Source organism: Rattus norvegicus, chromosome 1, assembly GCF_036323735.1.
Source record: "Rattus norvegicus strain BN/NHsdMcwi chromosome 1, GRCr8, whole genome shotgun sequence".
In the NCBI taxonomy this organism is placed as follows: Eukaryota; Metazoa; Chordata; class Mammalia; order Rodentia; family Muridae; genus Rattus; species Rattus norvegicus.
Window position 1 is genome coordinate 104969897 of NC_086019.1, and position 20923 is coordinate 104990819.

A 20923-nucleotide genomic window follows, 5' to 3' on the forward strand; every position below is an offset into this window, starting at 1 on the left:
GGTGCCCTCTCCTGGCATGCAGGTGTACATGTAGACAAAGCACTCCTACATAAAATAAATAAATAAATCTTAGAAGAAAAAAAAAGCATTAAGAAGGGATGAGCAGTTGAGGAGAAGGAGTGGGAAGGAAAGGATGGACTTGACCTAGACAGAAAGGACAGGAGGGCTTCTGTCACCTGGAATAGGAGGGCGGCCTCCCCCGTAGCTGGTCGATCTCCATCTGCATCCGTTCCATCTCAGCCAAGAGCTGCTCCTGTGGAGAGGAGGCAGAGGTATCAGGTGCAGTGTTGCTGCTGTGAGGAACAGGCCACTCCATACCTCCCCTGTCGAGTTCCAGGCCCTCACCTTATTCAGGAGCAGCTCATCTTGAAGCTTCTTCATGTTAGCAATCTCCTCACTCAGTGAGTTCTGTGGGGACAGGGGTGACATGGAAGGGCAAAGGGGTTGTGGTCTAGGAAAATAATGCTCTTGGGTCAAGCAAAATGGTGCTTTCAGTCACAGAGCAGAGTTCATGGGTACAGAGGTCTCAAATGACAGATCTGAGGAAGGTGTATGGGCCCTAGGATGGCAGTTAGAGGCAACCCCTGGTTGTCAAAGGCCTGGAATAGGGGTGAGAGGGGACGCACCTTCTCCTCCAGTGCCCCCATACGTTCCTTGAGGTGAAGCTGTAACCGTTCATTGGATTCACTTAGCAGCTTGTCCACCGTTTCTGATAGTCGTTTATTGTGGTCATCGTTCATCTTCTCCCTCTGCCGGGCCTGAGCAAAAGGAGACAGGGCACAGACTGTCAAACGAGTCCTTCCGAGATCGTTCCCCTTGCTCTAAATCATGCCCCTCACATGAGCCTTGCCGTGATTCCCACTCAGCCTGTCTCCTCTCTAAGCCCCTCCTAAACCCACCCCTCATACCATCCAAACCAGACTCTTCATCTAAGTCCCACCCACTACTCTGATCCTCAGTTAAGCCTCACCCTTTGTGTCTCACCCAACCCTGCCCCTCGTCTAAGCTCCACCCCCTCGATTTAGCCCCTCCCTAGAGATATCCTCACTGTGCCTAAGATCCCGTGTAAAGTCAGTCCACTTAACCAAGGACTCAGCTAAGCCCAACACCAGCTTGCAGCCTCATCTAAGCCCCATCTATCAACCCCAGTCCCTTCATCTAAGCGCTGTCCTTACTCTCAGGCTCTCTCTTTTAAGCCCTGCTGTCTTGTAAGCCCCACCTAACCTATCCCCTCAGTTAAGTTCCACCCAGTCCCACCCTTCATCTAAGCCTCATACATCCACCTAGTTCCTTCACGTAAGCTCCAGAAGCTCCACCCTTCATCTAAGTTCTGCCATTCGTATGAGTCCCATCTAGCTCACCCCTTCAGCTAAGCCTTGACCCTTCATTTAAACAGCGTGCAGGCGCGCGCGCGCGCGCGCGCACACACACACACACACACACACACACACACACACACACACACAAGTGTGTGGGTTTCCAAGCCCTGCCCCTCATGCAACCCCTCTCCTGATATAAACCTCGCCTTTCCTATAAACCACACCCCTAACCACTACCAAGCCCCGCCCTCGGGTTACCCCTGCCTCCACCTCACAGTTCCTTTGGCTCCCTTGGCCTCCTCACCCTCTGCAGCTCCTGGTTCTTCTCCTCCAGCTGTGCCTCCAGCTGCCGAAGCCTCTCCTCAAAGTTCCCATGGCGTTCCTCAGCCTAGTAGACAGGACGCGTGGAGTATGACTTGAACTCCACCAAGATCCCCGCCCCTGCACCTCCGGCCCAGCCCCTTGCCAGGCTATCACCTTGTTCAGAGCAGCCACTCTCTGTGCCAGCTGAGCCTCAATCTCAGGCAAGGTCTCTGCCTTCTGCAGGGTCTGCTGCAGCTTCTGCTTGGCGTCATCCAGCCACTCGGCCAGCTGACGGCTCTTCTCTTCACTCTGGGAGAGAAAGAGGCAGAAGAGCCGAGGGACTCAGTTATCCAACCACAGCATCCTCCCATGGTCTCTTGGATCTCTTGCTGGGTGGCCTCTCACCTGTCTGTACAGGGACTCTTTGCTGGCCAGCTCATTCTCCAGCTTATCGTTGGCATCATGTAGAGATGTGGCCTCACGCTGGGCACTCAGATAGCGCTTTTCCAGTGTGGTGATGCGTTCTTCCATATCTTCCCGCTGAGCCAGGGCCTGCAGAGGTTGTAATGGGATGTGTGGACTACAATCCCCAGAAAGCCTTGTGGCAGTAGAGGCCAAAAACTCTGGACAAGAAGTTCCAGGATCCATAGAAAATAGGCCCCCTTACGCCATTCTGTGTCACAACTTTTAAAGCAATTCTGACTTAGAGCCTCGCATAAAGATGATGGAAGGCTCGGGGCATGATAATGCCACATTCCAGTTATCCTGGCAAGTGGGAGGCTAAAGCAAGAGGACTTTGAAGGCCAGCCAAATTTACGACCCACCTGGGATACATAGGGAGACCGGATAAACAAATAAAAAAACCAAAGACCTATGGGATACAGCCTTCACTCAAGCCACACCAGCATAACACTGTCTTAGAATCACAGAGTCATTGCTGACGTTTCTCTGGAAGGTTCACACCATCTTTCATAAAGCTACCAGGCTAGCCCAAGCTTAGAAGCCCAGAAAAGATATGCCAGAATCAGGTGGGAGATAGGCCTGCCTGGGGCTGCCATGAGAAGCCTTGTGACAAGGCAAGCAACTCCTGCCATCTGCCCAGCTAATGAGGAACAAACATTCACTTGTTTAAATTCACTTTCTTCAAGTGTCAGACCAGCAGGGCCTAGTACTCATGTGGCTGAGGGAAGAGGCTGTGGTTCCACAGACAAACTGGACAAATTATACTGTCTCAAAATAATGAATAAAACAGCTAAAGGGATATAGCTCGGTGGGAGATGTCTACACTCCCCCAGTGAGGGGCTGAGAGAGTGACTCAGAAATAAAGTGCCTGCCAGTGAGAAACTAGGGCCATGGCTCAGAGGTAGATAGACCAATGAGCCTAGGGTATGTAAAGTCCTAGATTCTATCGCCATGGTAACACAAGAACCAGGTGCCAAGGGTCACTCTGCCATACACAAACACTCAGATTAGTCCCACTGGACAGATAAGGAAACTGAGGAGGGATTCCACATAACTGGGGACTGTGGGGACTGAGACCGGGTCTAGTCATTCTTGAACTCAGTTACTCTTGAAGGGCTGGGAGAAGGCTGGGGTGGGCGTTGGGGGGACCGAGAGCGGCTCTCCAGGGGCTCCGCCTCACCTCCTTGAGGTCGCGCTGCAGCTTGGAGTTAGCTTCCTCCGCCTTACCCAGCTCGCGGTGAGCAGTGCCCAGCTCCTCCTCCAGCTGGCTCATCTGACGGCACAGCACCGCCAGGCGCTCCCTCAGCTGGCACACCTCTGCACGCTGCCGCTCCAGTGCCTCCTCCAGCTCTGCCGTGCGCCGGCTGGATTCTCCAACGGGACCCAGGCCATTGGCAAGGGTCTGGAGAAAGAGAAAAGCAAATCGAACCCAGAGTGCAGAGCTGGGCTGGTCGGCCACCCTGAAGGCAGCCGCATATGGTGAGGGGAAATCAAAGACCAGTAAGGATCTTGTAGACCAAAGTCCAATGGGGTCTGTCACTGAGGGTCACAGTGACCAGTAAGGATCTTAGGGGATCAGATTGCATTGGGTCAGCGAGGGTTATAACCAACATTAAAGTGACCATTGGAGGCCAATCAACTGACTCAGCCACCAAGCCTGATGACCTGGGTTCAATCTCCACGACTCACATTATGAAAGGGAAGAACTACTCCCTCAAGTTGTCCTACGACCTCCACGTGCACATAAGTGTCACCTCCCACATTACCTATGCACAGTTGATTATAATTAAAACCTTAAAAGGGGCCCTGGCATGGTAGCACATGCCTTTAATCCCAGCACTAAAGAGGCAAGTGGAATTCTGTGAGTTCAAGGTCAGCCTGGTCTACAGCGAGAGTTCCAGGATAGCCAGGGCTCCACGGGGAAACCCTGTCTTCAAAACCAAACCAAACAGACAAAACAGTAAAGCGCTCATCAGAAAGTCAGGAGGTTACTGAGCAGAGCCGCAGCGTAGACTTGTACTTTCAATGACTTGGGAGGCTGAGGCAGAAGGATCTTGGGTTGGAGTCAACATGAGCTACAGAGTGTGACCCAGACTCACAAAAAGTAAAAAGAGGCCTAAGGATGTGGTCTGAAGTGAAGTAACTGCCTAGAATACCCTAGTGATGGGCTGGAAATGTTGTTTGGTGGTAGAAGCCTTGCAGAGAATATAAGATGCCTTAAATCCCACCCTCAGCACAATCAATCAATCAATCATCGCTGAGAGAAGGTCACATGAAGGGAACTAAGACTTCTCACCTGTCCATCCCCATCCTTGCCCGGCTCCTCCAGTCCTGACCGCCTTCTAGATAGCTGGTCTCGAAGGTTCAGGGCCTACAAGAGTCAAAACACCAGAGCACACTGAGTTCCTCCTTTGGGGCCCTGAGGATTTTTCTGGGATCCAATCCCATTGGCCCGCTTCCTTTAGAATACAACCAATCAGTTTCTTAGTCCTCCACCCAGACATGGCCCTCCCCTTCTCTACTGACCCCGCCCCTACCTCCTGATTGCTCAGTTCCAGCTCCTCCTCGAGCACTGCTACCCTCTCCAGTGCCATCCGCAATCTTTCCCGGACCTGCAGATGGGTGTGAGATAAGATCAGACCTTGTAGGGCTTGGTACTGAAGGCCTGTCGTCCCAGCTACTCAGAAGGCTGAGGCAGAAGGATCCCAAACTCACTGTCTACATGTGCTGCAGAGATAAGACCCAGTGTGGGTCAGGCGATCCTGTCCCAGAACACCCCAAAGAGACTTTCCCCCATTATACACTATTCTATTTCTGTTTTTACTTTTTTTGCCAAAGTCTTAAAACATAGCATTGTATGGCCTGGAACTCTGTGTAGACAAGACCTCGAACTCATAGAAATCTACTTTCCTCTGCCTCTTAAGTGCTGGGATTAAATAGTTCATATATATATATATATATATATATATTAAGATTTATTTATTTATTTCATGTATAAGTACACTATAGCTATCTTCAGACACACCAGAAGAGGACATCAGATACCATTACAGATAGATGGTTGTGAGCAACCATGTGATTGCTGGAAACTGAACTCAGGAACCCTGGAAGAGTAATCCATGCTCTTAACCACTGAGCCATCTCTCCAGTCCCCTCCTACATCTTTTTATCAAGTCATGTTCAAATCCACCATGGTAACATTTTCTCCCATGTCAAATACCTCCAGCCAATCATAGCCAGCTTTTCTCATTCCCACTTAGTTCAGTTGAGGTCAATCACGTGTTTTCTCCTCTTCATCCTCTGACTCTCCTACCTTCTCATCCAGGGCCTTGTGGTGCTCAAAGAGGGATTTTAGAGCCTTGAGCACTTCCACCTCAGAGGAGACTCCTCCAGGAGATTGGGCTTGGCGTTTCACCACAGTCATTCGTAGGGAACGCTCGTGCCTGGACACTAGGCACTCGAGGTGTTCCAGAAGTAGCTGGAAGGATAAGGCACCGAGTCATGGGGAAGAAGCAAGGGGAAGAAGAAAGGGGTGACACGTTGGGAGTGCACAGGGAAGAAAGATAAGGACCACAGAGAGGTGAGGAGGAGAGACAGGGAGGGACAACCGAGGTAGAGCTGACCAGGGTAAAGGGAATGGGAGCAGGGGAAGGCAATGATACAGGAGATTGGGAGCAAGGAAAAAGAGAAGACGGAAACTAGATGTTGGAAAAAGATATGTTGGCCGGCATCACCCAATGCCCCATCCTGTTTAAGCTCCATCCCCACAGCCCTCACCCGGGTGTTGTTTCGCTCCGCCTTCAGCTCTGCGATTTCTTCTTCCCTCTCCAGAAGCTGTTCCCGACATAAGTTAAGCTCCTTCGTCAGAGCCGCAAACTCCTGTCCAGGCGTGGGTAGAATCAGATGGCTGACTCAATTATTTCTGTATTTCTCTCTTTGTGAGAATTTGAAGGCTCTGACCCTCCTGGCTAGGTCCTGCCTCCTCCAGCCACTCAAAACTGACCCTTACTAAGTTGTGGTGGTCTCACAGCTCAAATCTTGCCCCTCTGGGCAAACTCTCCCTTTTGTTGTTGTGGAACTATATGGGTTCTGATAGCAGAATCTCCTCTTGCTGCTTAGGCCCCTCCTCTCCTCCTAAGGCTCAACTTTCTTGCTGCTCAGACCCCGCCCTTTCATATAAACCACGCCCATCTCCATGGTAAGACCCGCCCTCCGGTGTTAAGGTAATTCCCTACTCCCGGCCATACTCTGGAACTACCCATCTTAGGCCACTCTCTTTTTCCAAACTGAGCCCTCTACAGGTTCTGTCCTCCTAGTAAACCCTACCCATTTTGTTGTTGTTGTTTTTGTTTTTTGTTTCTTGGTGTTTCCAAACAGTGTTTTTCTCCGTAGCCCTATCCATCCTGGAACTCACTCTGTAGACCAGGCTGGCCTCGAACTCAGAGATCTGCTTGCCCCTGCCTCACGAGCTAAAGGCGCGTGCCATTCCAGGCTTACTTCCCAGACCCTGACTCCTACCAAGCCCCCATGGCAGCCCATACTCCTCAACGAGCTCTGATTCTCCAACTTCTCAGGCCCCGCCCCTTATTTATAGTCCCGACCTCGCCCAACTTGCTTTCTCCAGGCTCCGCCTCTCTCAAGCTCCGCCTTCTCACCAACTACTCAGGCCCCGCCCTTTCTATATAAGCCCTGCCCCTTTCGCAGCTAAGGCCCGCCCACCGAACGCAATCCAATCCCATACTCTCTTCAGCCTGGCCCCGCCCATTCAGAACAGCCCTCGCCTTTAGGCTCCGCCTCCCTAAGACCCCGCCCAACCTGAGGCAGAGCAATGCTGAGCTGCCGCTGCAGCGAGTCCTTCTCGTGGCCGAGCTCGCGCAGTCGTAGCTGCGCTGTCGCCAACCCGTCCTGCGCCTCTCGCAGCGTCTCCAGCAGGCGCTCGCGCTCCGTGAGCATCGTGACCATGAGGCGCTCCAGCTCGCCGCCGGCCTCGTCCGGGCCCAGCGCCGAGCCCCGCCGGCCATCCTCGCTGATGGTAGGCATCACCTCGCACATCATGGCGGCGGTGCCGGCCTGCGGGTACGCAGAGGGGACTGACTAACCTTGTCAAGGCTCAGGCACATAACTGAGGCAAGGCCAGTGAAATACTCCCTGGGGCCCCAATCTAGGTATTGCACAGGGGGCAACTGAGGTCAGCCGAGCCGATCGTGACACGGGGAAACTGAGGTACAGCCAAGTGTGTGGGGGGGTAACTAAGTGCTGGCCTCCAAGAGCTGGAAACTGGGGTCTGTCCTTTGTCATCATGGCACAGATAAACTGAAAATCATTGCTGTTAGAAAAACAGCGAGGGCTTCTTGGTGGTAAAAGCACTTTGGGACACTGAGACTTGGCTCCACCAGACACTGGCAGCAAGCCAAAGTCTGGCCACTGAGGAACTGAGAAAAGCTGGTGGACCAGTTATTGGCAACGTGAGTTAACAGTAACCTTTACCTATTGTGGCTGGACTTGCAATCCTCAACCCACTCTATAAATGAGGAAAGTGAGTCCCAAGCCAGAATCATACCTTGAAAAAGTCATAGGGCTTCGGATACTGAAATGGGTCACTGAACTGATTTGCCCATCTCTATGATTAAAGACCAACACTCCATTTGAAAGAATAAGAGTAAAACGCATAGCAAGAAGGCTGGAGTCGTAAGTCAGTGGCACAGCACATGCTTGGTACAAAATGAAGCTCTGGACTGAATTCTGTACCACTAAAATAAAATATTCATTTATTAAGCCAGGCAAGGTGGTGTATGCCTATAATCCCAGTACTTGGGAAGTGGAGATGGAAGGATCAGGAGTTCAAGGCCATCCTCAGGTATTTTAAGGAATTTCAGGTCAACCCGGTTTACATTAGAGCCTTTCTTTAAAAAAAAAAAAAAAAAAAAAAAAAAAAAAGGTGCATAACAGGGAGTAGTGCTGAATCATTTAACTTCGATCACAGGAGCCTGAGCCCCCACAGCTAGCTAGTAGCCCCCCTACAGCTAGGGATCTGAGCCTTCAACAGTCTCTTTTCGGACCCTTTTTACTTCCAGTGGCTCTAGATCTAAATCTAGATAAATCCCATAAATCTAAGCTGTTGGACCCTTCTCCCCTCCCACTCAGGTTCTAGCCACCCTAGGATGCTCCTCCTGCCCCGCCCTCATGAGGTGTTAACCAAGAGTGTGGGAGGAGGAGAGGCAGGATTTATAAGGCCAAAAGGCAGGACTTGGGTTCCCCTGGCCAGGGGCGGGGCGGAGATGTAAAGAGGCCTAGTGAGCCTCTCCCTGGAACACTTCAGGTCCAACAAGTCCATCTGGCCAGACCGAAAGCAGAAGGGACTTTCACTCCTTTCCTTCCCCTCAATACATGCAGTGGCCTAACCGGTTTGAGATTGGATACTTCCCAACTCCACCCAAGTGAGAACTGTGACCAAAGCCATTAGGTCCTTGGGATCCTATGAGACAAGAAGGGCTCTGGAATACAGGAAAGAATGCAACTGGGTCCCTAAATTCCCTTTGACTTTAAATTGTCCAGAACTCTACACTTCCCAGAAACTGGGACCAGCAAAAAGTTTAGAAGGCAGGAGGGCAGTTTTAGGCTTGAACACAACACAGAAGCTCAATCCCACGATTGGTCAGAATTTACAGCCCAGGATTACTGTAGAACCTCAGATTCTCTGAGAAAGAATGGACGGTCCATGTCACCAAGATGCTACAGAACACAGAAAGATTAAGAGCTTCTACATTGAGTGTGGGACTGAGGGCAAGAGCTGCCTTTTTGGCTAACTAGAGGTCCCTATGCTACAGCTGGGGACTGGAAGGTAAAATCAGCCCAAAGCCACCTGGTAACATCACTAGGTTCCTGGAACACTTCAGAACACAAAACACAGAGGTGAGCCAAATGACAGAGGGGCAGCCCTAATGCAGTGTATAGTAGATCTGGTCAAAGACAGAAGCTAGACCTCAGAGCTTGCTTAGCATGAATGCATGGGCCCAGGGCATCCGCTGAGCCCACAGCTGGGCCCAGGTGAGGCGGGAGGAGTGCAAGTTCAAAACTACCATGATGATATCCTGTTCCAAATACACACACACACACACACACACACACACACACACACACACACACACGGCCAGGAAGATGGCTTAGTGGGCAAAGCTTGCTACTAAGACTGAAGACCTGAGTTTGAGACTCTGGGACACATATGGTGTATGAGGAAGAGAACTCCTGCAACTTGTCCTTTGACCTCCACATGCACACTGTCACATGCACGCACATGTACAGTAAAACAAAATACACTAAATATCAAAGGGGGGGAGATCCTCTAACTGATGGGGGTGGTCTGTTTAGGAACCAAGAACATTTTCCAGAGGCTGAAGACTCTAGAAAAAGCGAGAGTCTAGAACAGGCTCAGAATGCCAAGACAGCAGATGGAGCTGACGCCTATGATCCAGCAGGGAACAGGACAGACACCAAAGCTAAGGCCATAGAAAGGAAAAGACAGAAGCTGTGACAGGGACCTAGAACCTGAGGCTCAAAAGATACTGGAACCTTCCAGGCTTAAGATTGTGCAAGCTATGGGGGATGGAGAGATGACACAGCCATTAATAGCACTGACTACTCTTCCACAGGACCCAGGTTCAATTCCCAACACCCACATGACAGCTCACAATGGTCTAACTCCAGTTCCAGAGGATCTGGCACCCTTGTACAAACATATATGCAGGCAAAACACTAATGCACATAAAACAAAAATAAATCATCAATTAAAAAATAAGATTGTGCATGCTAGAGTTCCAAAGACTACTAGACTATTTCATTGAAAACAACACATTCTGCAAGTTAGAATATCCATGGGAGGAAGGAAATCTAGAACAACAGCAGATGTGGCCAGAACATAAAACACATCTAAAATGCAAACCCAGGAGATATTAGTCTCTAAGAGTGGGAGTAGAGTGAGACCTTTCTGTTATTGGTCTAGTGCTAGTAATCGAACCCTGGACTTTGTGTGTGTGAGGTAAGTGCTCTACCCCAGCAACAACCCCAGCTTCAATAGCTAGAAATATAGGACATATCCAAGGAGAGGACTGAGAACAGAAAGTAGCTTAGGTATGTTATCTAGATATTTGTAAAGACCAGAGTAGGAAGAAGAAGAAGAAGGAGGAGGAGGAGGAGGAGGAGGAGGAGGAGGAGGAGGAGGAGGAGGAGGAGAAGAAGAAGAAGAAGAAGAAGAAGAAGAAGAAGAAGAAGAAGAAGAAGAAGAAGAAGAAGAAGAAGAAGAAGAAATAGAAGAAAAAAGGAGGAGGAGGAAGAAAAAAATATACACAACATAGTGAACATAGTGAGTTCTAATGCAGCCCAGGATGCATGGCAAAATCCTGACACTGGGATGTGAAGGGAGCAAGTGAAAAAAGACATGCCTAGAATTTAGTTCGTGGCATTAAATGTAGATCACACGCCTTGATGAGGACAGGACAGTGTATCATCTGGAAATGTTCTGGAACTTAGACTCTTGAACACAGCACAAGGAAAGGACTCATTATTAACTAGAAATGCAGAAAAAATGGCTGGCAAGTCCCAGATCACCTGATGAACCCTGATCACAGAACACACCTAGAAGAAAGGACAGCTGTTTGGTACTTGGAGTATGAGACATCAGATATTACCAGATGGGTCTCTAGAGGCAATGAGATGGCAGAAATATCCAGCTTTGGGGGGAGAGGAGACTCTGGAAGTCTAGCACCTCAGACGATAGGACAGATGAGTGTTTGTTAAAGCCATAGAAGATGTGGGGCTGGGGATTTAGCTCAGTGGTAGAGCGCTTACCTAGGAAGCGCAAGGCCCTGGGTTCGGTCCCCAGCTCCGAAAAAAAGAACCAAAAAAAAAAAAAAAAAAAAAAAAGAAGATGTAAAGTTCATAGAACACTGAGGCCACCAAGACCTGAAGATGGGAGAGGATGCAAAGCCAGGGTCCAGACCTTTGAATCCACCTGGGGGTGAAGAAACTTAGAGCCTGGATGTTTGATGGGAGTGTAGGCCTGGGTGGGTGGTCTGTTGGACAGGACACTCACCACAGTGAGATTCTGGGTTCCTGAGATGTGTGTTTGTTCTGGTGGAGGTTACAAGATGGGGGTGAGACACCTAGATCTTCAAGGGGGAGTGAGGATAGAATGTATTCCAGGTCTTTGAAAGGAAGCCATGGCGCCTGAGTCCATAAGGCAGCAAGCAGGTGCTGGTGTACCAAGAGGCTGGACATATTTGTCTTTGGGGGGTTGGGGGAGCTGTTAAAGTAAGTGCTAAGTGGGGAGGGGGTGGGCAAAGGCTAGGGAACTGGATCCCCCAGGTGCTGAATAAGATGACAGTGATTAGTCAGGGCCAGCAGATATATGGGCACTAACAGTTTTTTAGATCCAGGTGGGAGCGGGAGGCTCCATGCCAAGGTTTCTAAGTGGACTGGGCAGGGACATTCACAAGCTCTATGTAAGTGAAGCGGCTAGAGTCCCAGAAAGCTAGAGTGCCTAAAGATGGGCCTGAGAACCCCGCGACCCAGCTGGGAGGGGGCGGCGGGGATCCCCAGGTCAAAGGCGCGGTGAGGGGGAGGGATTCCCACACCACCTGCACCCCCCTCCCTGGCGGCCCTGGCAGGAGATGGGGGAGGCGAGGCTACCGAGAGAGCTGACCATGGACAGCTCCGGCGCGGGCCTGTGTCCAGGGCGAGCCGGCCTGGACCGAGGAACGTCGCCGGCTGTTCCAACCAGAAGGTGGGGGACGCAAATGGGGGAACGATTTGGACGCAATGGGGAGAGTCCCACAGTGGTGACCAGTGTCTGGAGCTCCCAGGACTGGGCCCAGAGGAGAGATCTAGACTGAGGGGTCCCCTGAGCTGAACTGAGGGATCCAGGCTTCTGGGCCCTGGAAGAGGCACAAGGAGACAGCCCGCTTGAGATACTAGGGTTCAGCGGAGCACTCTGAGCTCCGGGAAGGGACACGCCTGGGTCTCTTGGGGTGCCTTGTGAAATCTGGACTCTGGGTTCCCTTGGGATGGAGATGGGAATGTAGGATTTCGGGCCAGCGGGTCGGAGACGTTAGCCCAGGGGTCCCCAGGGTGGGCGCTGCCGGGCAAGCTGGGCCGGGCTCTTACCTACCTGGTCCGCGACGACTGCGGGAGGAGCTGGGCTGCAGGAGGGACGCGGGGTGGGGTAGGGGCACCGGGCGGGGCCCCTGGCGACGGCCGGGGCCCGGATCTGGAGATCTGGAGCCCTGTCTACGCCGCTAGCGCGGGCTCAGCGTCTCTTGCTCCGGCTCCAGCGCTGGGGACCCCCTCCCCCTCACGGTCTCACAGCCTTCTTACTCCCTAAAATAGCCCCCTGCCCTTGTCACCGTACAGCCTCCCCCCGCGAGGCCGCAATCGCCAGATCCAGGGGTGCCCACCAGCGCCCCCCCAAATCCCACCTTCTCCCCCCCAAAAAATTCTCCTCCCTCCCCCTCCCCCCCACAGATCCCGGGCGGTCGTGGCCCCTTTAACAGAAGACTGACGGACGGCGCTGAATGGCCAATGAGAATTGTCGTCCGTGCCGGCCGGCGACCAGACCCCGCCTCCTCATCGGGAGGGAGGGGCCGCGCGGGCGGAGAGCTGGGGGCGGGACTCGTGGTGCAGCGACCAATAGGCATGCAGCGTGCGGCGGCCTGGGAGGGAGGCGGAGTCCGGCAGAGGATGATGTCACCTGAATCTAGTAGCGCGCAGCGTGGAGCGCGAGTCGCGACCCCGGGTCCCCGCGGCGGCGCGCGTCTCACGGGACACGAGGGCTGGGCGGCGGGATGGGAATTCAACATTCAAGGTGGGATTTTTTTTTTTAAGACAAGGGCGGCTCCCGGAAGGATGTGCTCGGTTGGAAGGTGAGGCGAGTGGATGATGGGTGGCGAGTGCGTGTTACTCTGCACCCCTGCGCCCGTCTAGGGAACTGCATGCGCCCCACCAACCCCCGACTCCCACGCAGACGGTGGCACGGCCCGCAGGGTTCCCCCAGCGGATGGTTCGCTCCGCCCCGCCTACAGAGGCAATGATCAGGCTTCTGCTGCGTTTCAAGACTCCCGCGTCCGACTCACAGCAGGGGACCTGCCAGGCCTTGGCCTTCCAAACCTCTTAAGGGTTGGGGACAGTGGTCCTTGGTGTTGCGCCCTGGCACTCACATCGACGCAGCCTTGGGTCTAGTCTCTGGGACACCGGCCAGCCTCCGCCTTCAGAGCTGCTCGAGCGGTGTCTATCATGGTACACACACTGGAAAGAGCTTGTTCTTAACCTCAGCTTCACTGTCCTCCTCCCCCACAGAGACTATTCCAGGATGCGCGATAGACACACAAGACACTCGGTGAGGGTTAAAGATCTTTAAATAAGGAGCCAGTGACAATAAATAATACTGTACAGGGGAGGAGGCGGGTCCTGCTCTGTGATTTCAGCCTCGAGACTCCAAGGACCTGTGAGGGTGTGGAGAGGGAGTTTTAGGCAAAGGGGAGGCTTAGTGGTGGTGGTGGGGGGACGCATAAGATGTTCAAGGGTGGGGTTCTGGAGACAACAGTTCAGAAAAACAGGCACAGGGATTCTGGGATTGGAGAGCCAGAGGGTCCCAGGGCCTTGGCTACCATGACAGGGGTCAAAGGTCTGGAAGCCTCTGGTGAAGAGCCAGGGATAAATGTTGAAGGCGGCTGAGATCGCTGGCCTGGTTTGGGTATCTGAGGTTGGGGTAGGCAGCAGGGATAGGGTGGTGACTGGAGGCTCACGAGTAGCTGTGGTGCTGCTGGCGCCGACGGGCAGATCGCATCTTCTCGAAGCGGGCTTCCATCTCCTCCAGCACCCGAGGGGTGTAGCGCACCACCAGTTTCACTGAGCCCTGGGCGGCCTTCAGGAGTTCCACTGCCTTTTCATGGTGTTCGCCTTCCACACTCTGCAGGGCAGGCCTCGCACAGACTCCTGGCCCAAACCGCTGCCCTTACCACCCTACCCAGGACATGGGACCAGTGGGTAGTGACATGGCTGCTGGGGTCAAGTCTCCGAGGCCTTATATCCCTCTAGTGGATCACCAACTTTAGACACAGCAGCCACTACCTAAAAACTGCATGTCAGTATAGCTTACAGTCCCAGTGTCCTCAATGAACCAGGCCACTGAACCTGTCCCACCTGTCTACAGCCCCTAAGCCTATTGCTCTCCTACCCTCAAGCCCAGGGACAGAAGCCTAGCTTTTCTGGCGGACCAACCTCCTCGGTGTCTTTCCTTGGGTTCTAATCACTGCGGTTTCAACCCAGACTTCGATCAGAGCCAGTCTTTCTCCTCATCTCAGAGATGCTCTCCGCTCTCAGCCAGAACCACCCCTCCACATCTTAGTCCAGCAAATTACCTATCCTTCAACCTCCAAGCCAAATGTTCCTCCTGACAAAAACTCCCATCTACACTGGTCTGGTGGGTCCTAGCTAGGCTCTCTGAAGTCCTAGAGAGTCAGCAGTGCAACCCACAGAGCTGTCTACAAAGGCTGTGCTCCCTGTGTGGTAGGAACAGGACCATCCAGTGCTCCCTTACAGTCACTACCAACCCCACTCACCACACCATTCACAGACAGCAGCTGGTCTCCCCTCTTGAGGCCACCATGGCGATCAGCCACACCTCCGGGGATGACTCGAGAGATATAGATGGGCGAGTTCTGCTCTTTGCCGCCCATGATGTTGAAGCCCAAACCCTCATCAGTCTTCGGTAGTTCCACGACCCTGGGATGGGCATGGCCCTCACTGGCTGTGAAAGCAGCCACTGTAGCCTGGAAGAGAGAAGGTGCCTCCATGAGAGAGATCCTTGTTGAGATACGGGCACTCCAGCCAGGGTAGCCACAAAGGTCAAACAGGGGAATCCTGACACAGCTCAACAGAAAGCTATCCTGTAGTGACTCAAACCTGAGAACATTTGCATTCTTCCCCAAGCCAGGTAGAAGTAAGACCTCAGTACTTAGCACGTGCCAATCTTGTTCTCAGACAAATAGAAACAAGCGCCCCCCTCCGGGGGTGGGTTGATAGGGATCAGGTGGGAACAGTCCTGAGTCTGCAGGCAGTAAGGAGCATGGCACTGCAGTTTGGAAAGGTGTCCCTGTTCACAACATCCAACCGGATTGCCTTTTAGGGTCATCTTACCGGCAGGAAAGTGAGACCAGTTTCCAAGCCTGTTGCTAGAGAGAATCTCGTGTGCATTCAAGTTAAAAATGTGCAGTTATTTAAAGGGCATTATAAATAAATCTTCATAGGGTGGAAGAGAGATGCGCAAATGTGAAGGAGGGCGCAGAAACAGCCAGCCTGGAGGGCACTGTGTTTTCGTGGTCACCCAGAGCTGCGGGGACAGGAGCTTACCTTGGCTGTGGCATGAGCCCGCACCTCGGCGCTGCCAGTGATGTCCAGCGTGTCATAGAGCTGTTCATACACCTGGGGGAGTTGGAGACATGGCAACGTCAGGTAGCTGCCAGTCAATAACCCTGGACACCGGTGTCCTCGTCTGCTCGCCCGTCGCCGCCCCCGCCGCGGAGTGCAAGGAAACTACAACTTATACAGTACCGAGGTGCTCACCTCGCGGATGGCGGAGCAGAAGCGGCTCTGCAGGACCCGCTGCAGGGCCTGCAGCTTCTGCGGGGGCAGTTCTCCGCTACGCTGCAGCCGCTCTAGCAGCTCCACAGCCCGGGACACGTCTGCAGAAAGCGGCAGGGACCGCGAGAACACACGCCAGCAGCAAGAAGGGCAACCGAGGTCATTCTGGAAGCGATCCACGCGCCCCGCGGGTCCCCGGGACCCCAACCTCGGGCGAGGTGTTGGTGGGGCGCTCCGCCCCAGACCCTCCCACGCCCTCAGACTGCAGGCCGCGCCCCGCCCACCCTAACTAGATCCGCCCCCCAACCCTCGCATCTGCAAGGCCTGTCGCGGCCCAATGGAGCCCAGAGCTGGGACTGGACCCTCGGAGCGCTTACCCCGCTCCAGCCCCAGCGGCTCCACCAGCGCAGCCATATCTCCTCTAATGCAAGCCACCCGCCCCGGCGTCCGCGAGGAGGTGCAATGCGAGGCCCCGCCCACCAGGTGCCGGCGAGGAGGTGGTGCAGCATGAGGCCCTGCCCCCTCGGCAACCAACAGTTTCACAGGCCCTGCCCTCACACTGACAGGAGGCGGTGCTGTGCAGGGTTCCTCCCACTCCAGAACTTTATAAGAGTCTACCTTAGTCCTCTGGGTGCCTGGCTCCCAGTGCCCCTACATCACTACCAGCTGCCCATCATGGGTCAGTTCTGGTCAAGATCTTGTTACTCCGTTGATGTGTCCTTACAGCACGTCTGTGCCTTTTCTGGTACTTTCCCCTCATTTCTACAACCACAAGTCCAGAGGGATGTGGTGTCTCAGGATTCTAGGGGGCCTGTGGAAGAGGATCAGTGTGACTTGGAAGACAGGAACACATACCAAGAGGTTATTTCAAGAAAGCAGAAAAAAAAATAAAAGCTGCAGAGTGCTAACCTAGCAGGTGTCCTGTTCCCTGCAGAGCATAAATCACGGGTAGTGCACACCTGTAATCCCAGTACTTAGAAGTTCAGCAGTGGAGGCAAGGAGATCAGAACAGTGTTCAAGGTCACCCTCTGTTACACTGAAACCTCGCGGCTAGCCTGGACTACTTGAGACTTTGCCAAAACATACACAGAGCCTGGTGGCCTATGCAGAGGCAGGCAGATCTCTTATGAGTTTGAGGCCAGTCTGTTCTACATAGTGACTTCCAGGTCTCATAGTGAGACCCTGTCTACACACATACACGACACACATACACATACAGAGAGAGAGAGAGAGAGAGAGAGAGAGAGAGAGAGAGAGAGAGAGAGATATCTTCACAGTTCACAGAGATGCTTGAAAGATAAGGTCAACAAGTCATAAGACCTGTCACTCCAGTAGCCACACAAAGAGTAGCCGAGAGGTTGAGCAGTCATGATGGCAGAACAGTGACCTTGTGATGTCATTTGCATTTGGATTTGTGTCTCTATATAAATCCCTGAGAGCATATAGGATGGTCAAATATGGATCTGAAGATCTCTGGGAATATCCAGGGAGACTGGACTGCAGAAGGGGCAGGAGGGAAGATGACGTCACAGCAAGATGAGGCCTAGGAGACTGGTCAACTAATGTGGAGTGTCGCCTGTTTGGGTTGAGAGGTAGAGTGGGGAGCACTGAGGTAGACAGGTTACCATCTGTTCTGATGGCAGATAGTTTCTTTTTTTTAAAAAATTTATTCATTTATTATATATAAGTACACTGTAGCTGTCCTCAGACACACCAGAAGAGGGCATCAGATCCCATTACAGATGGTTGTGAGCCACCATGTGGTTGCTGGGAATTGAACTCAGGACCTCTGGAAGAGCAGACGGTGCTCTAACCACCGAGCCATCTCTCCAGCCCAGCAGATAGTTTCAATGTGTGGAGCCGGTAGTTAGGCTGGCGGTGTGGCTCAGCAGACAGAGCACTTGCCTAACAAGCGGAATGCCCTGGGTTCCATCTGCATCCGTGTATAGCCCTGGTGCTCTGCTGCACCCCTACACTGTGGAAGCAGGAAGATCATCGGCTGGGGGTGTGCTTAAGTTCCAAAAGGTGCTTTATAGGGGGAAAAAACCACAAGCAAACAAAACAGATGAACGCGTAAGCCTGTGATGTCTGAGCCCTGGGAACTAGAAGATGCTGCCGGCTGTCTCAGCATTTTGGGGACAGGTGGTGCACTTCAGGGGACAGATGTGCGGGAGCAAGAAAACAAAGAGGGTGGTCAGTGACAAGGGATGCCGTTGGGTTGTTGTCACAGGACTCTGGTTTAGTTGAATGGGATGTGGTGTTGCAAAAGGACACGTTCAAGGCCAAAGAGAGAGCAGGTTTCTCTGGCTTCTCAACTATAGTCCTCACACTGGTAGCTGTGTCAATAACAAAAAGCACCAGTCAGTGTGCCTTCCATAACTACCCATTTCACCCAAGATGGCCTTGACCTTGGAGTGATCTTCCTCCACAGCCTTCCAAGAGCTGGGATTTAAGGCTTCAACCACCATGCTCAGCTTCAAAACAGCAACCCAAACCACTCAGGCACTTGCTTCAGAAGCCTTTGTCAAGAAATGACTCCTGGCTTGGATCCACAAGGTGAGGACAGCAGGATGCAAGCTTGGTTTCTGCCTTCGGTCTTTGGCTGAGGTAGCAATTATCATCCTTAACCTTTTAAGCTAAGTTGAGTCCCAGGAAGACCAAAACCTCACCGGACAGGCACCCCAATATAGGGAAAAGATCCCTATTGCAGGTTCCATTCTCAACAATGGACTTACCAGGATGCCTGTCTGGGGGTGTGACACTTCCTACTACAGGGAATGTAGATGAACAAGTGTCCAATCGGAGATAGACTGCACTCAACCCTATCTCGAAGGAACAACTGAGGCCAAGAAATGATGGGCTATTAGGGGCCAGACCACGCCTTGGCCAGGGCTGTTTAATCATGAAGCTCTTACTCTGTAACCATAAACCTCTGTCAGTGCCTCAGAAGACAGACAAGAGTCCCTGGACCCCTTGTCTCTCTTCCCAGTGTGCTCTCAAAAATCCCTCTGCTCTTCACCTGGCTGGAGTCTAGCCTGTCCAGGCTTTTGACTTAATCTGGCAAGGGGCAGGTACTGCCTTTGCTGAGGACCCTTGAGTTCCCACATCAGGTGATTCACAGTCACCTCTACCTCAAGCTCCAGGGGATCTTATACCTCTGGTCCCCTAGGGCATCTGCACACAGATACGAAAGGATGCACATAATTAAAGATACTTTCTTTAAACTCTGCTCACTGGGGCTGCAGGTGTAGCTCAGTTGGTAGAGAAATTGCAAAGAATGCACAGAGCCCTGGACTGCATCCCAACTGGACCTGTGATCTCAGCACTAAGATGGCCAATCTGGGCTATGTACTAAGTTCCAAGCTAAGTCTTGAAAAGGGGTTGGGATATAAACATCCTTTTGGCCCTTCTGGAAGCGAGCCCCAAGATACTGCGAGTTGGTCCTGCATCAAACTTCAGGTCTGCTTGCTGGCCTAGATATTATATGTACATTTACTCAACATTCCCAGCTGTGAACTTTAAACGATTTACTTTACAGCTGTATATATGGCACAATACAGTGCACACATGGAGGTCAGCATCCTCTTCTGAATTTCTAGTGGTTAACAGCTCTTGGTCTGCCTGACATTCTCATGTGGGACACAGCTGTGTTCCGGGAAGGTATTTCACCAGGTCCTTGCTTTCTTGTTTTTACAAGCTTCTATTCTTTCCCCTACATTCTCTTCTTTCCAAGTCTCAAATACAAGAGCAATTTATTTTTTATTGGACATTTTATTGTACATTTCAAATGTTATTCCCTTTCCCAGTTTCCCCTCCAAAGATCCCCTATCCCATCCCTGCTCCCTCTGCTTCTAGGAGGGTACTCCCCTACCTACCCACCCACTCCGACCTCACCACCCCAGCATTCTGCTATGCTGGGGCATTGAGCCTTCACAGGACCAAGGGCCTCTTCTCCCATTGATGCCAGATAAGGCCACCCTCTGCTACATATGAGGCTGGTGTCATGGACACCTCCCTCCATGGGTACTCTTTGCTTGGTGGATCAGTCCACGAGAGCTGAGGGCGGGGGGTGTTTGGTTGATATTGTTGGTCTATGGGTCCCCTTCAGCTCCTTCAGTCCTTCCCCTAACTCCTCCTTTGGGGTCCCTGTATTTTTTTAAGCAGTGACTTGATTGTTCCAGCTAGCTTTGAATTAATGATCTTTCCCCCTTACACCACAACTGGCTTTAATGTCCTCTTTAATTCCCAAGGTTGGAAATTTAAGTCGTCTTGGCTAGTCTTGACTCTAGAACCACCATCCTGGTGCTCCTCCACTTTCACTTTAGTCAGGTCCTAAGTCAAGAAGTTCCCGGGGTTGGGGATTTAGCTCAGTGGTAGAGCACTTGCCTAGCAAGCACAAGGCCCTGGGTTCGGTCCCCAGCTCCGAAAAAAAAGAAAAAAAAAAAAAAGTTCCCTTCAGTTTGTCTGAGTCCGTCTTTCCTAGCATTCCCAGTGTTTATGACAAGAAACTTGGGTATTTCTATATTCTGGTTTCAAAGAAAATGGCCCCCATAGGCCTATAGGGAGTGGTTCTATTAGGAGGTGTGGCCTTGTCGGAGGGCTGAGTTTTGAGCTCTCCAATGCTCAAGCTCTGTCTTGTGGCTCTCTTCCTGTTGCCTTCAAATGTGGAACTCTCAGCTACCTCCAGCACCATGTCCTCCTGCACACTGCCATGCTTCCAACCATGACAATGAAGGAAACCTCTAAAACTTTAACCCAACCCCAATTAAATGTTTTTTTTGTTTGTTTGTTTGTTTTTGCCTTTTGGTAGAGAATTGCTGTGGTAATTGTGTCTCTTCATAGCAATAAAACCCTCCTAAATCCATCTACTGAATTATCTGAGATAGGGTTTCTCTGTGTAGCTCTAGATGTCTTAGAAGTCACTCCAAAGATCAGGCTGGCCTAGAACTTATATCTGCCTGCCTCTGTCACCATGCCACTCACCTACAGTTATTCCCCCTCAGAGTGGGGTGTGGTGGCATAACTTTAATCCCAGTACTCAGGAGGTGGCTATGAGGCCAGACTGGTCTACATAACAAGTCCTAGACAGCCAGGCCTACATAGAAATGGTCACAAAAACAAGAACATAAATTGCCAATCTCAGACTTGATAATTCTTATTCTTCCTGTCCTTCTGTTTTAGCTTTACCTCAATGCCCTGAATCTTCT

General features: G+C 52.0%; 2 protein-coding genes and 1 long non-coding RNA gene across 5 annotated transcripts in view; 1 reads left to right on the plus strand and 2 right to left on the minus strand.

Annotated features, from left to right (window-relative positions):
* Ppfia3 (PTPRF interacting protein alpha 3) overlaps positions 1-12477 on the minus strand; it is a 28776-nt gene extending 16299 nt beyond the window's left edge. The window contains exons 1-13 of one of the 2 annotated variants that reach the window (XM_017588704.3): positions 12247-12477; positions 6900-7154; positions 5862-5963; positions 5398-5562; positions 4622-4696; positions 4381-4455; positions 3265-3486; positions 2028-2174; positions 1797-1931; positions 1624-1707; positions 627-758; positions 346-408; positions 177-253 (exon numbers count right to left, since the gene is read on the minus strand). In XM_017588704.3, the coding sequence (XP_017444193.1) occupies positions 177-253; positions 346-408; positions 627-758; positions 1624-1707; positions 1797-1931; positions 2028-2174; positions 3265-3486; positions 4381-4455; positions 4622-4696; positions 5398-5562; positions 5862-5963; positions 6900-7139 (1517 nt within the window). In that variant the 5' untranslated portion in view covers positions 7140-7154; positions 12247-12477. The remainder of the gene's footprint in view (positions 1-176; positions 254-345; positions 409-626; positions 759-1623; positions 1708-1796; positions 1932-2027; positions 2175-3264; positions 3487-4380; positions 4456-4621; positions 4697-5397; positions 5563-5861; positions 5964-6899; positions 7155-12246) is intronic. The other variant, NM_001270985.2, reaches the window with a different exon arrangement.
* On the plus strand, positions 11417-13530 carry LOC120097162 (uncharacterized). Its single transcript, XR_005494392.2, has 2 exons — positions 11417-11862; positions 12600-13530. It is a non-coding gene; the product is annotated as an uncharacterized LOC120097162 (long non-coding RNA).
* On the minus strand, positions 13472-16899 carry Lin7b (lin-7 homolog B, crumbs cell polarity complex component). Of its 2 annotated transcripts, NM_021758.2 has the most exons (6): positions 16094-16182; positions 15699-15817; positions 15486-15557; positions 14696-14905; positions 13880-14043; positions 13472-13576 (listed from the first exon to the last, which is right to left on the minus strand). In NM_021758.2, the coding sequence occupies exons 1-6, from the start codon at positions 16128-16130 to the stop codon at positions 13555-13557; spliced, it is 624 nt and encodes a 207-aa protein (NP_068526.1). In that variant the 5' UTR covers positions 16131-16182; the 3' UTR covers positions 13472-13554. The 2 variants fall into 2 exon arrangements, with proteins under 2 accessions (NP_068526.1, XP_063128543.1); XM_063272473.1 differs by lacking the exon at positions 13472-13576 and having other exon boundaries at positions 13583-14069; positions 16094-16899.
* Positions 16900-20923: the final 4024 nt, after the last annotated feature.

Bases quoted from the DNA above. Each gene is read 5' to 3' on its own strand.
- Lin7b (NM_021758.2), bottom strand. From the start codon at position 16,130: ATGGCTGCGCTGGTGGAGCCGCTGGGGCTGGAGCGGG. The intron at 15,818-16,093 runs GTAAGCGCTCCG...CGCTTTCTGCAG, and splicing joins GCCGCTGGGGCTGGAGCGGG to ACGTGTCCCGGGCTGTGGAG. The intron at 14,906-15,485 runs GTAAGCTCCTGT...TCTCTCTTCCAG, and splicing joins GGGCTCATGCCACAGCCAAG to GCTACAGTGGCTGCTTTCAC.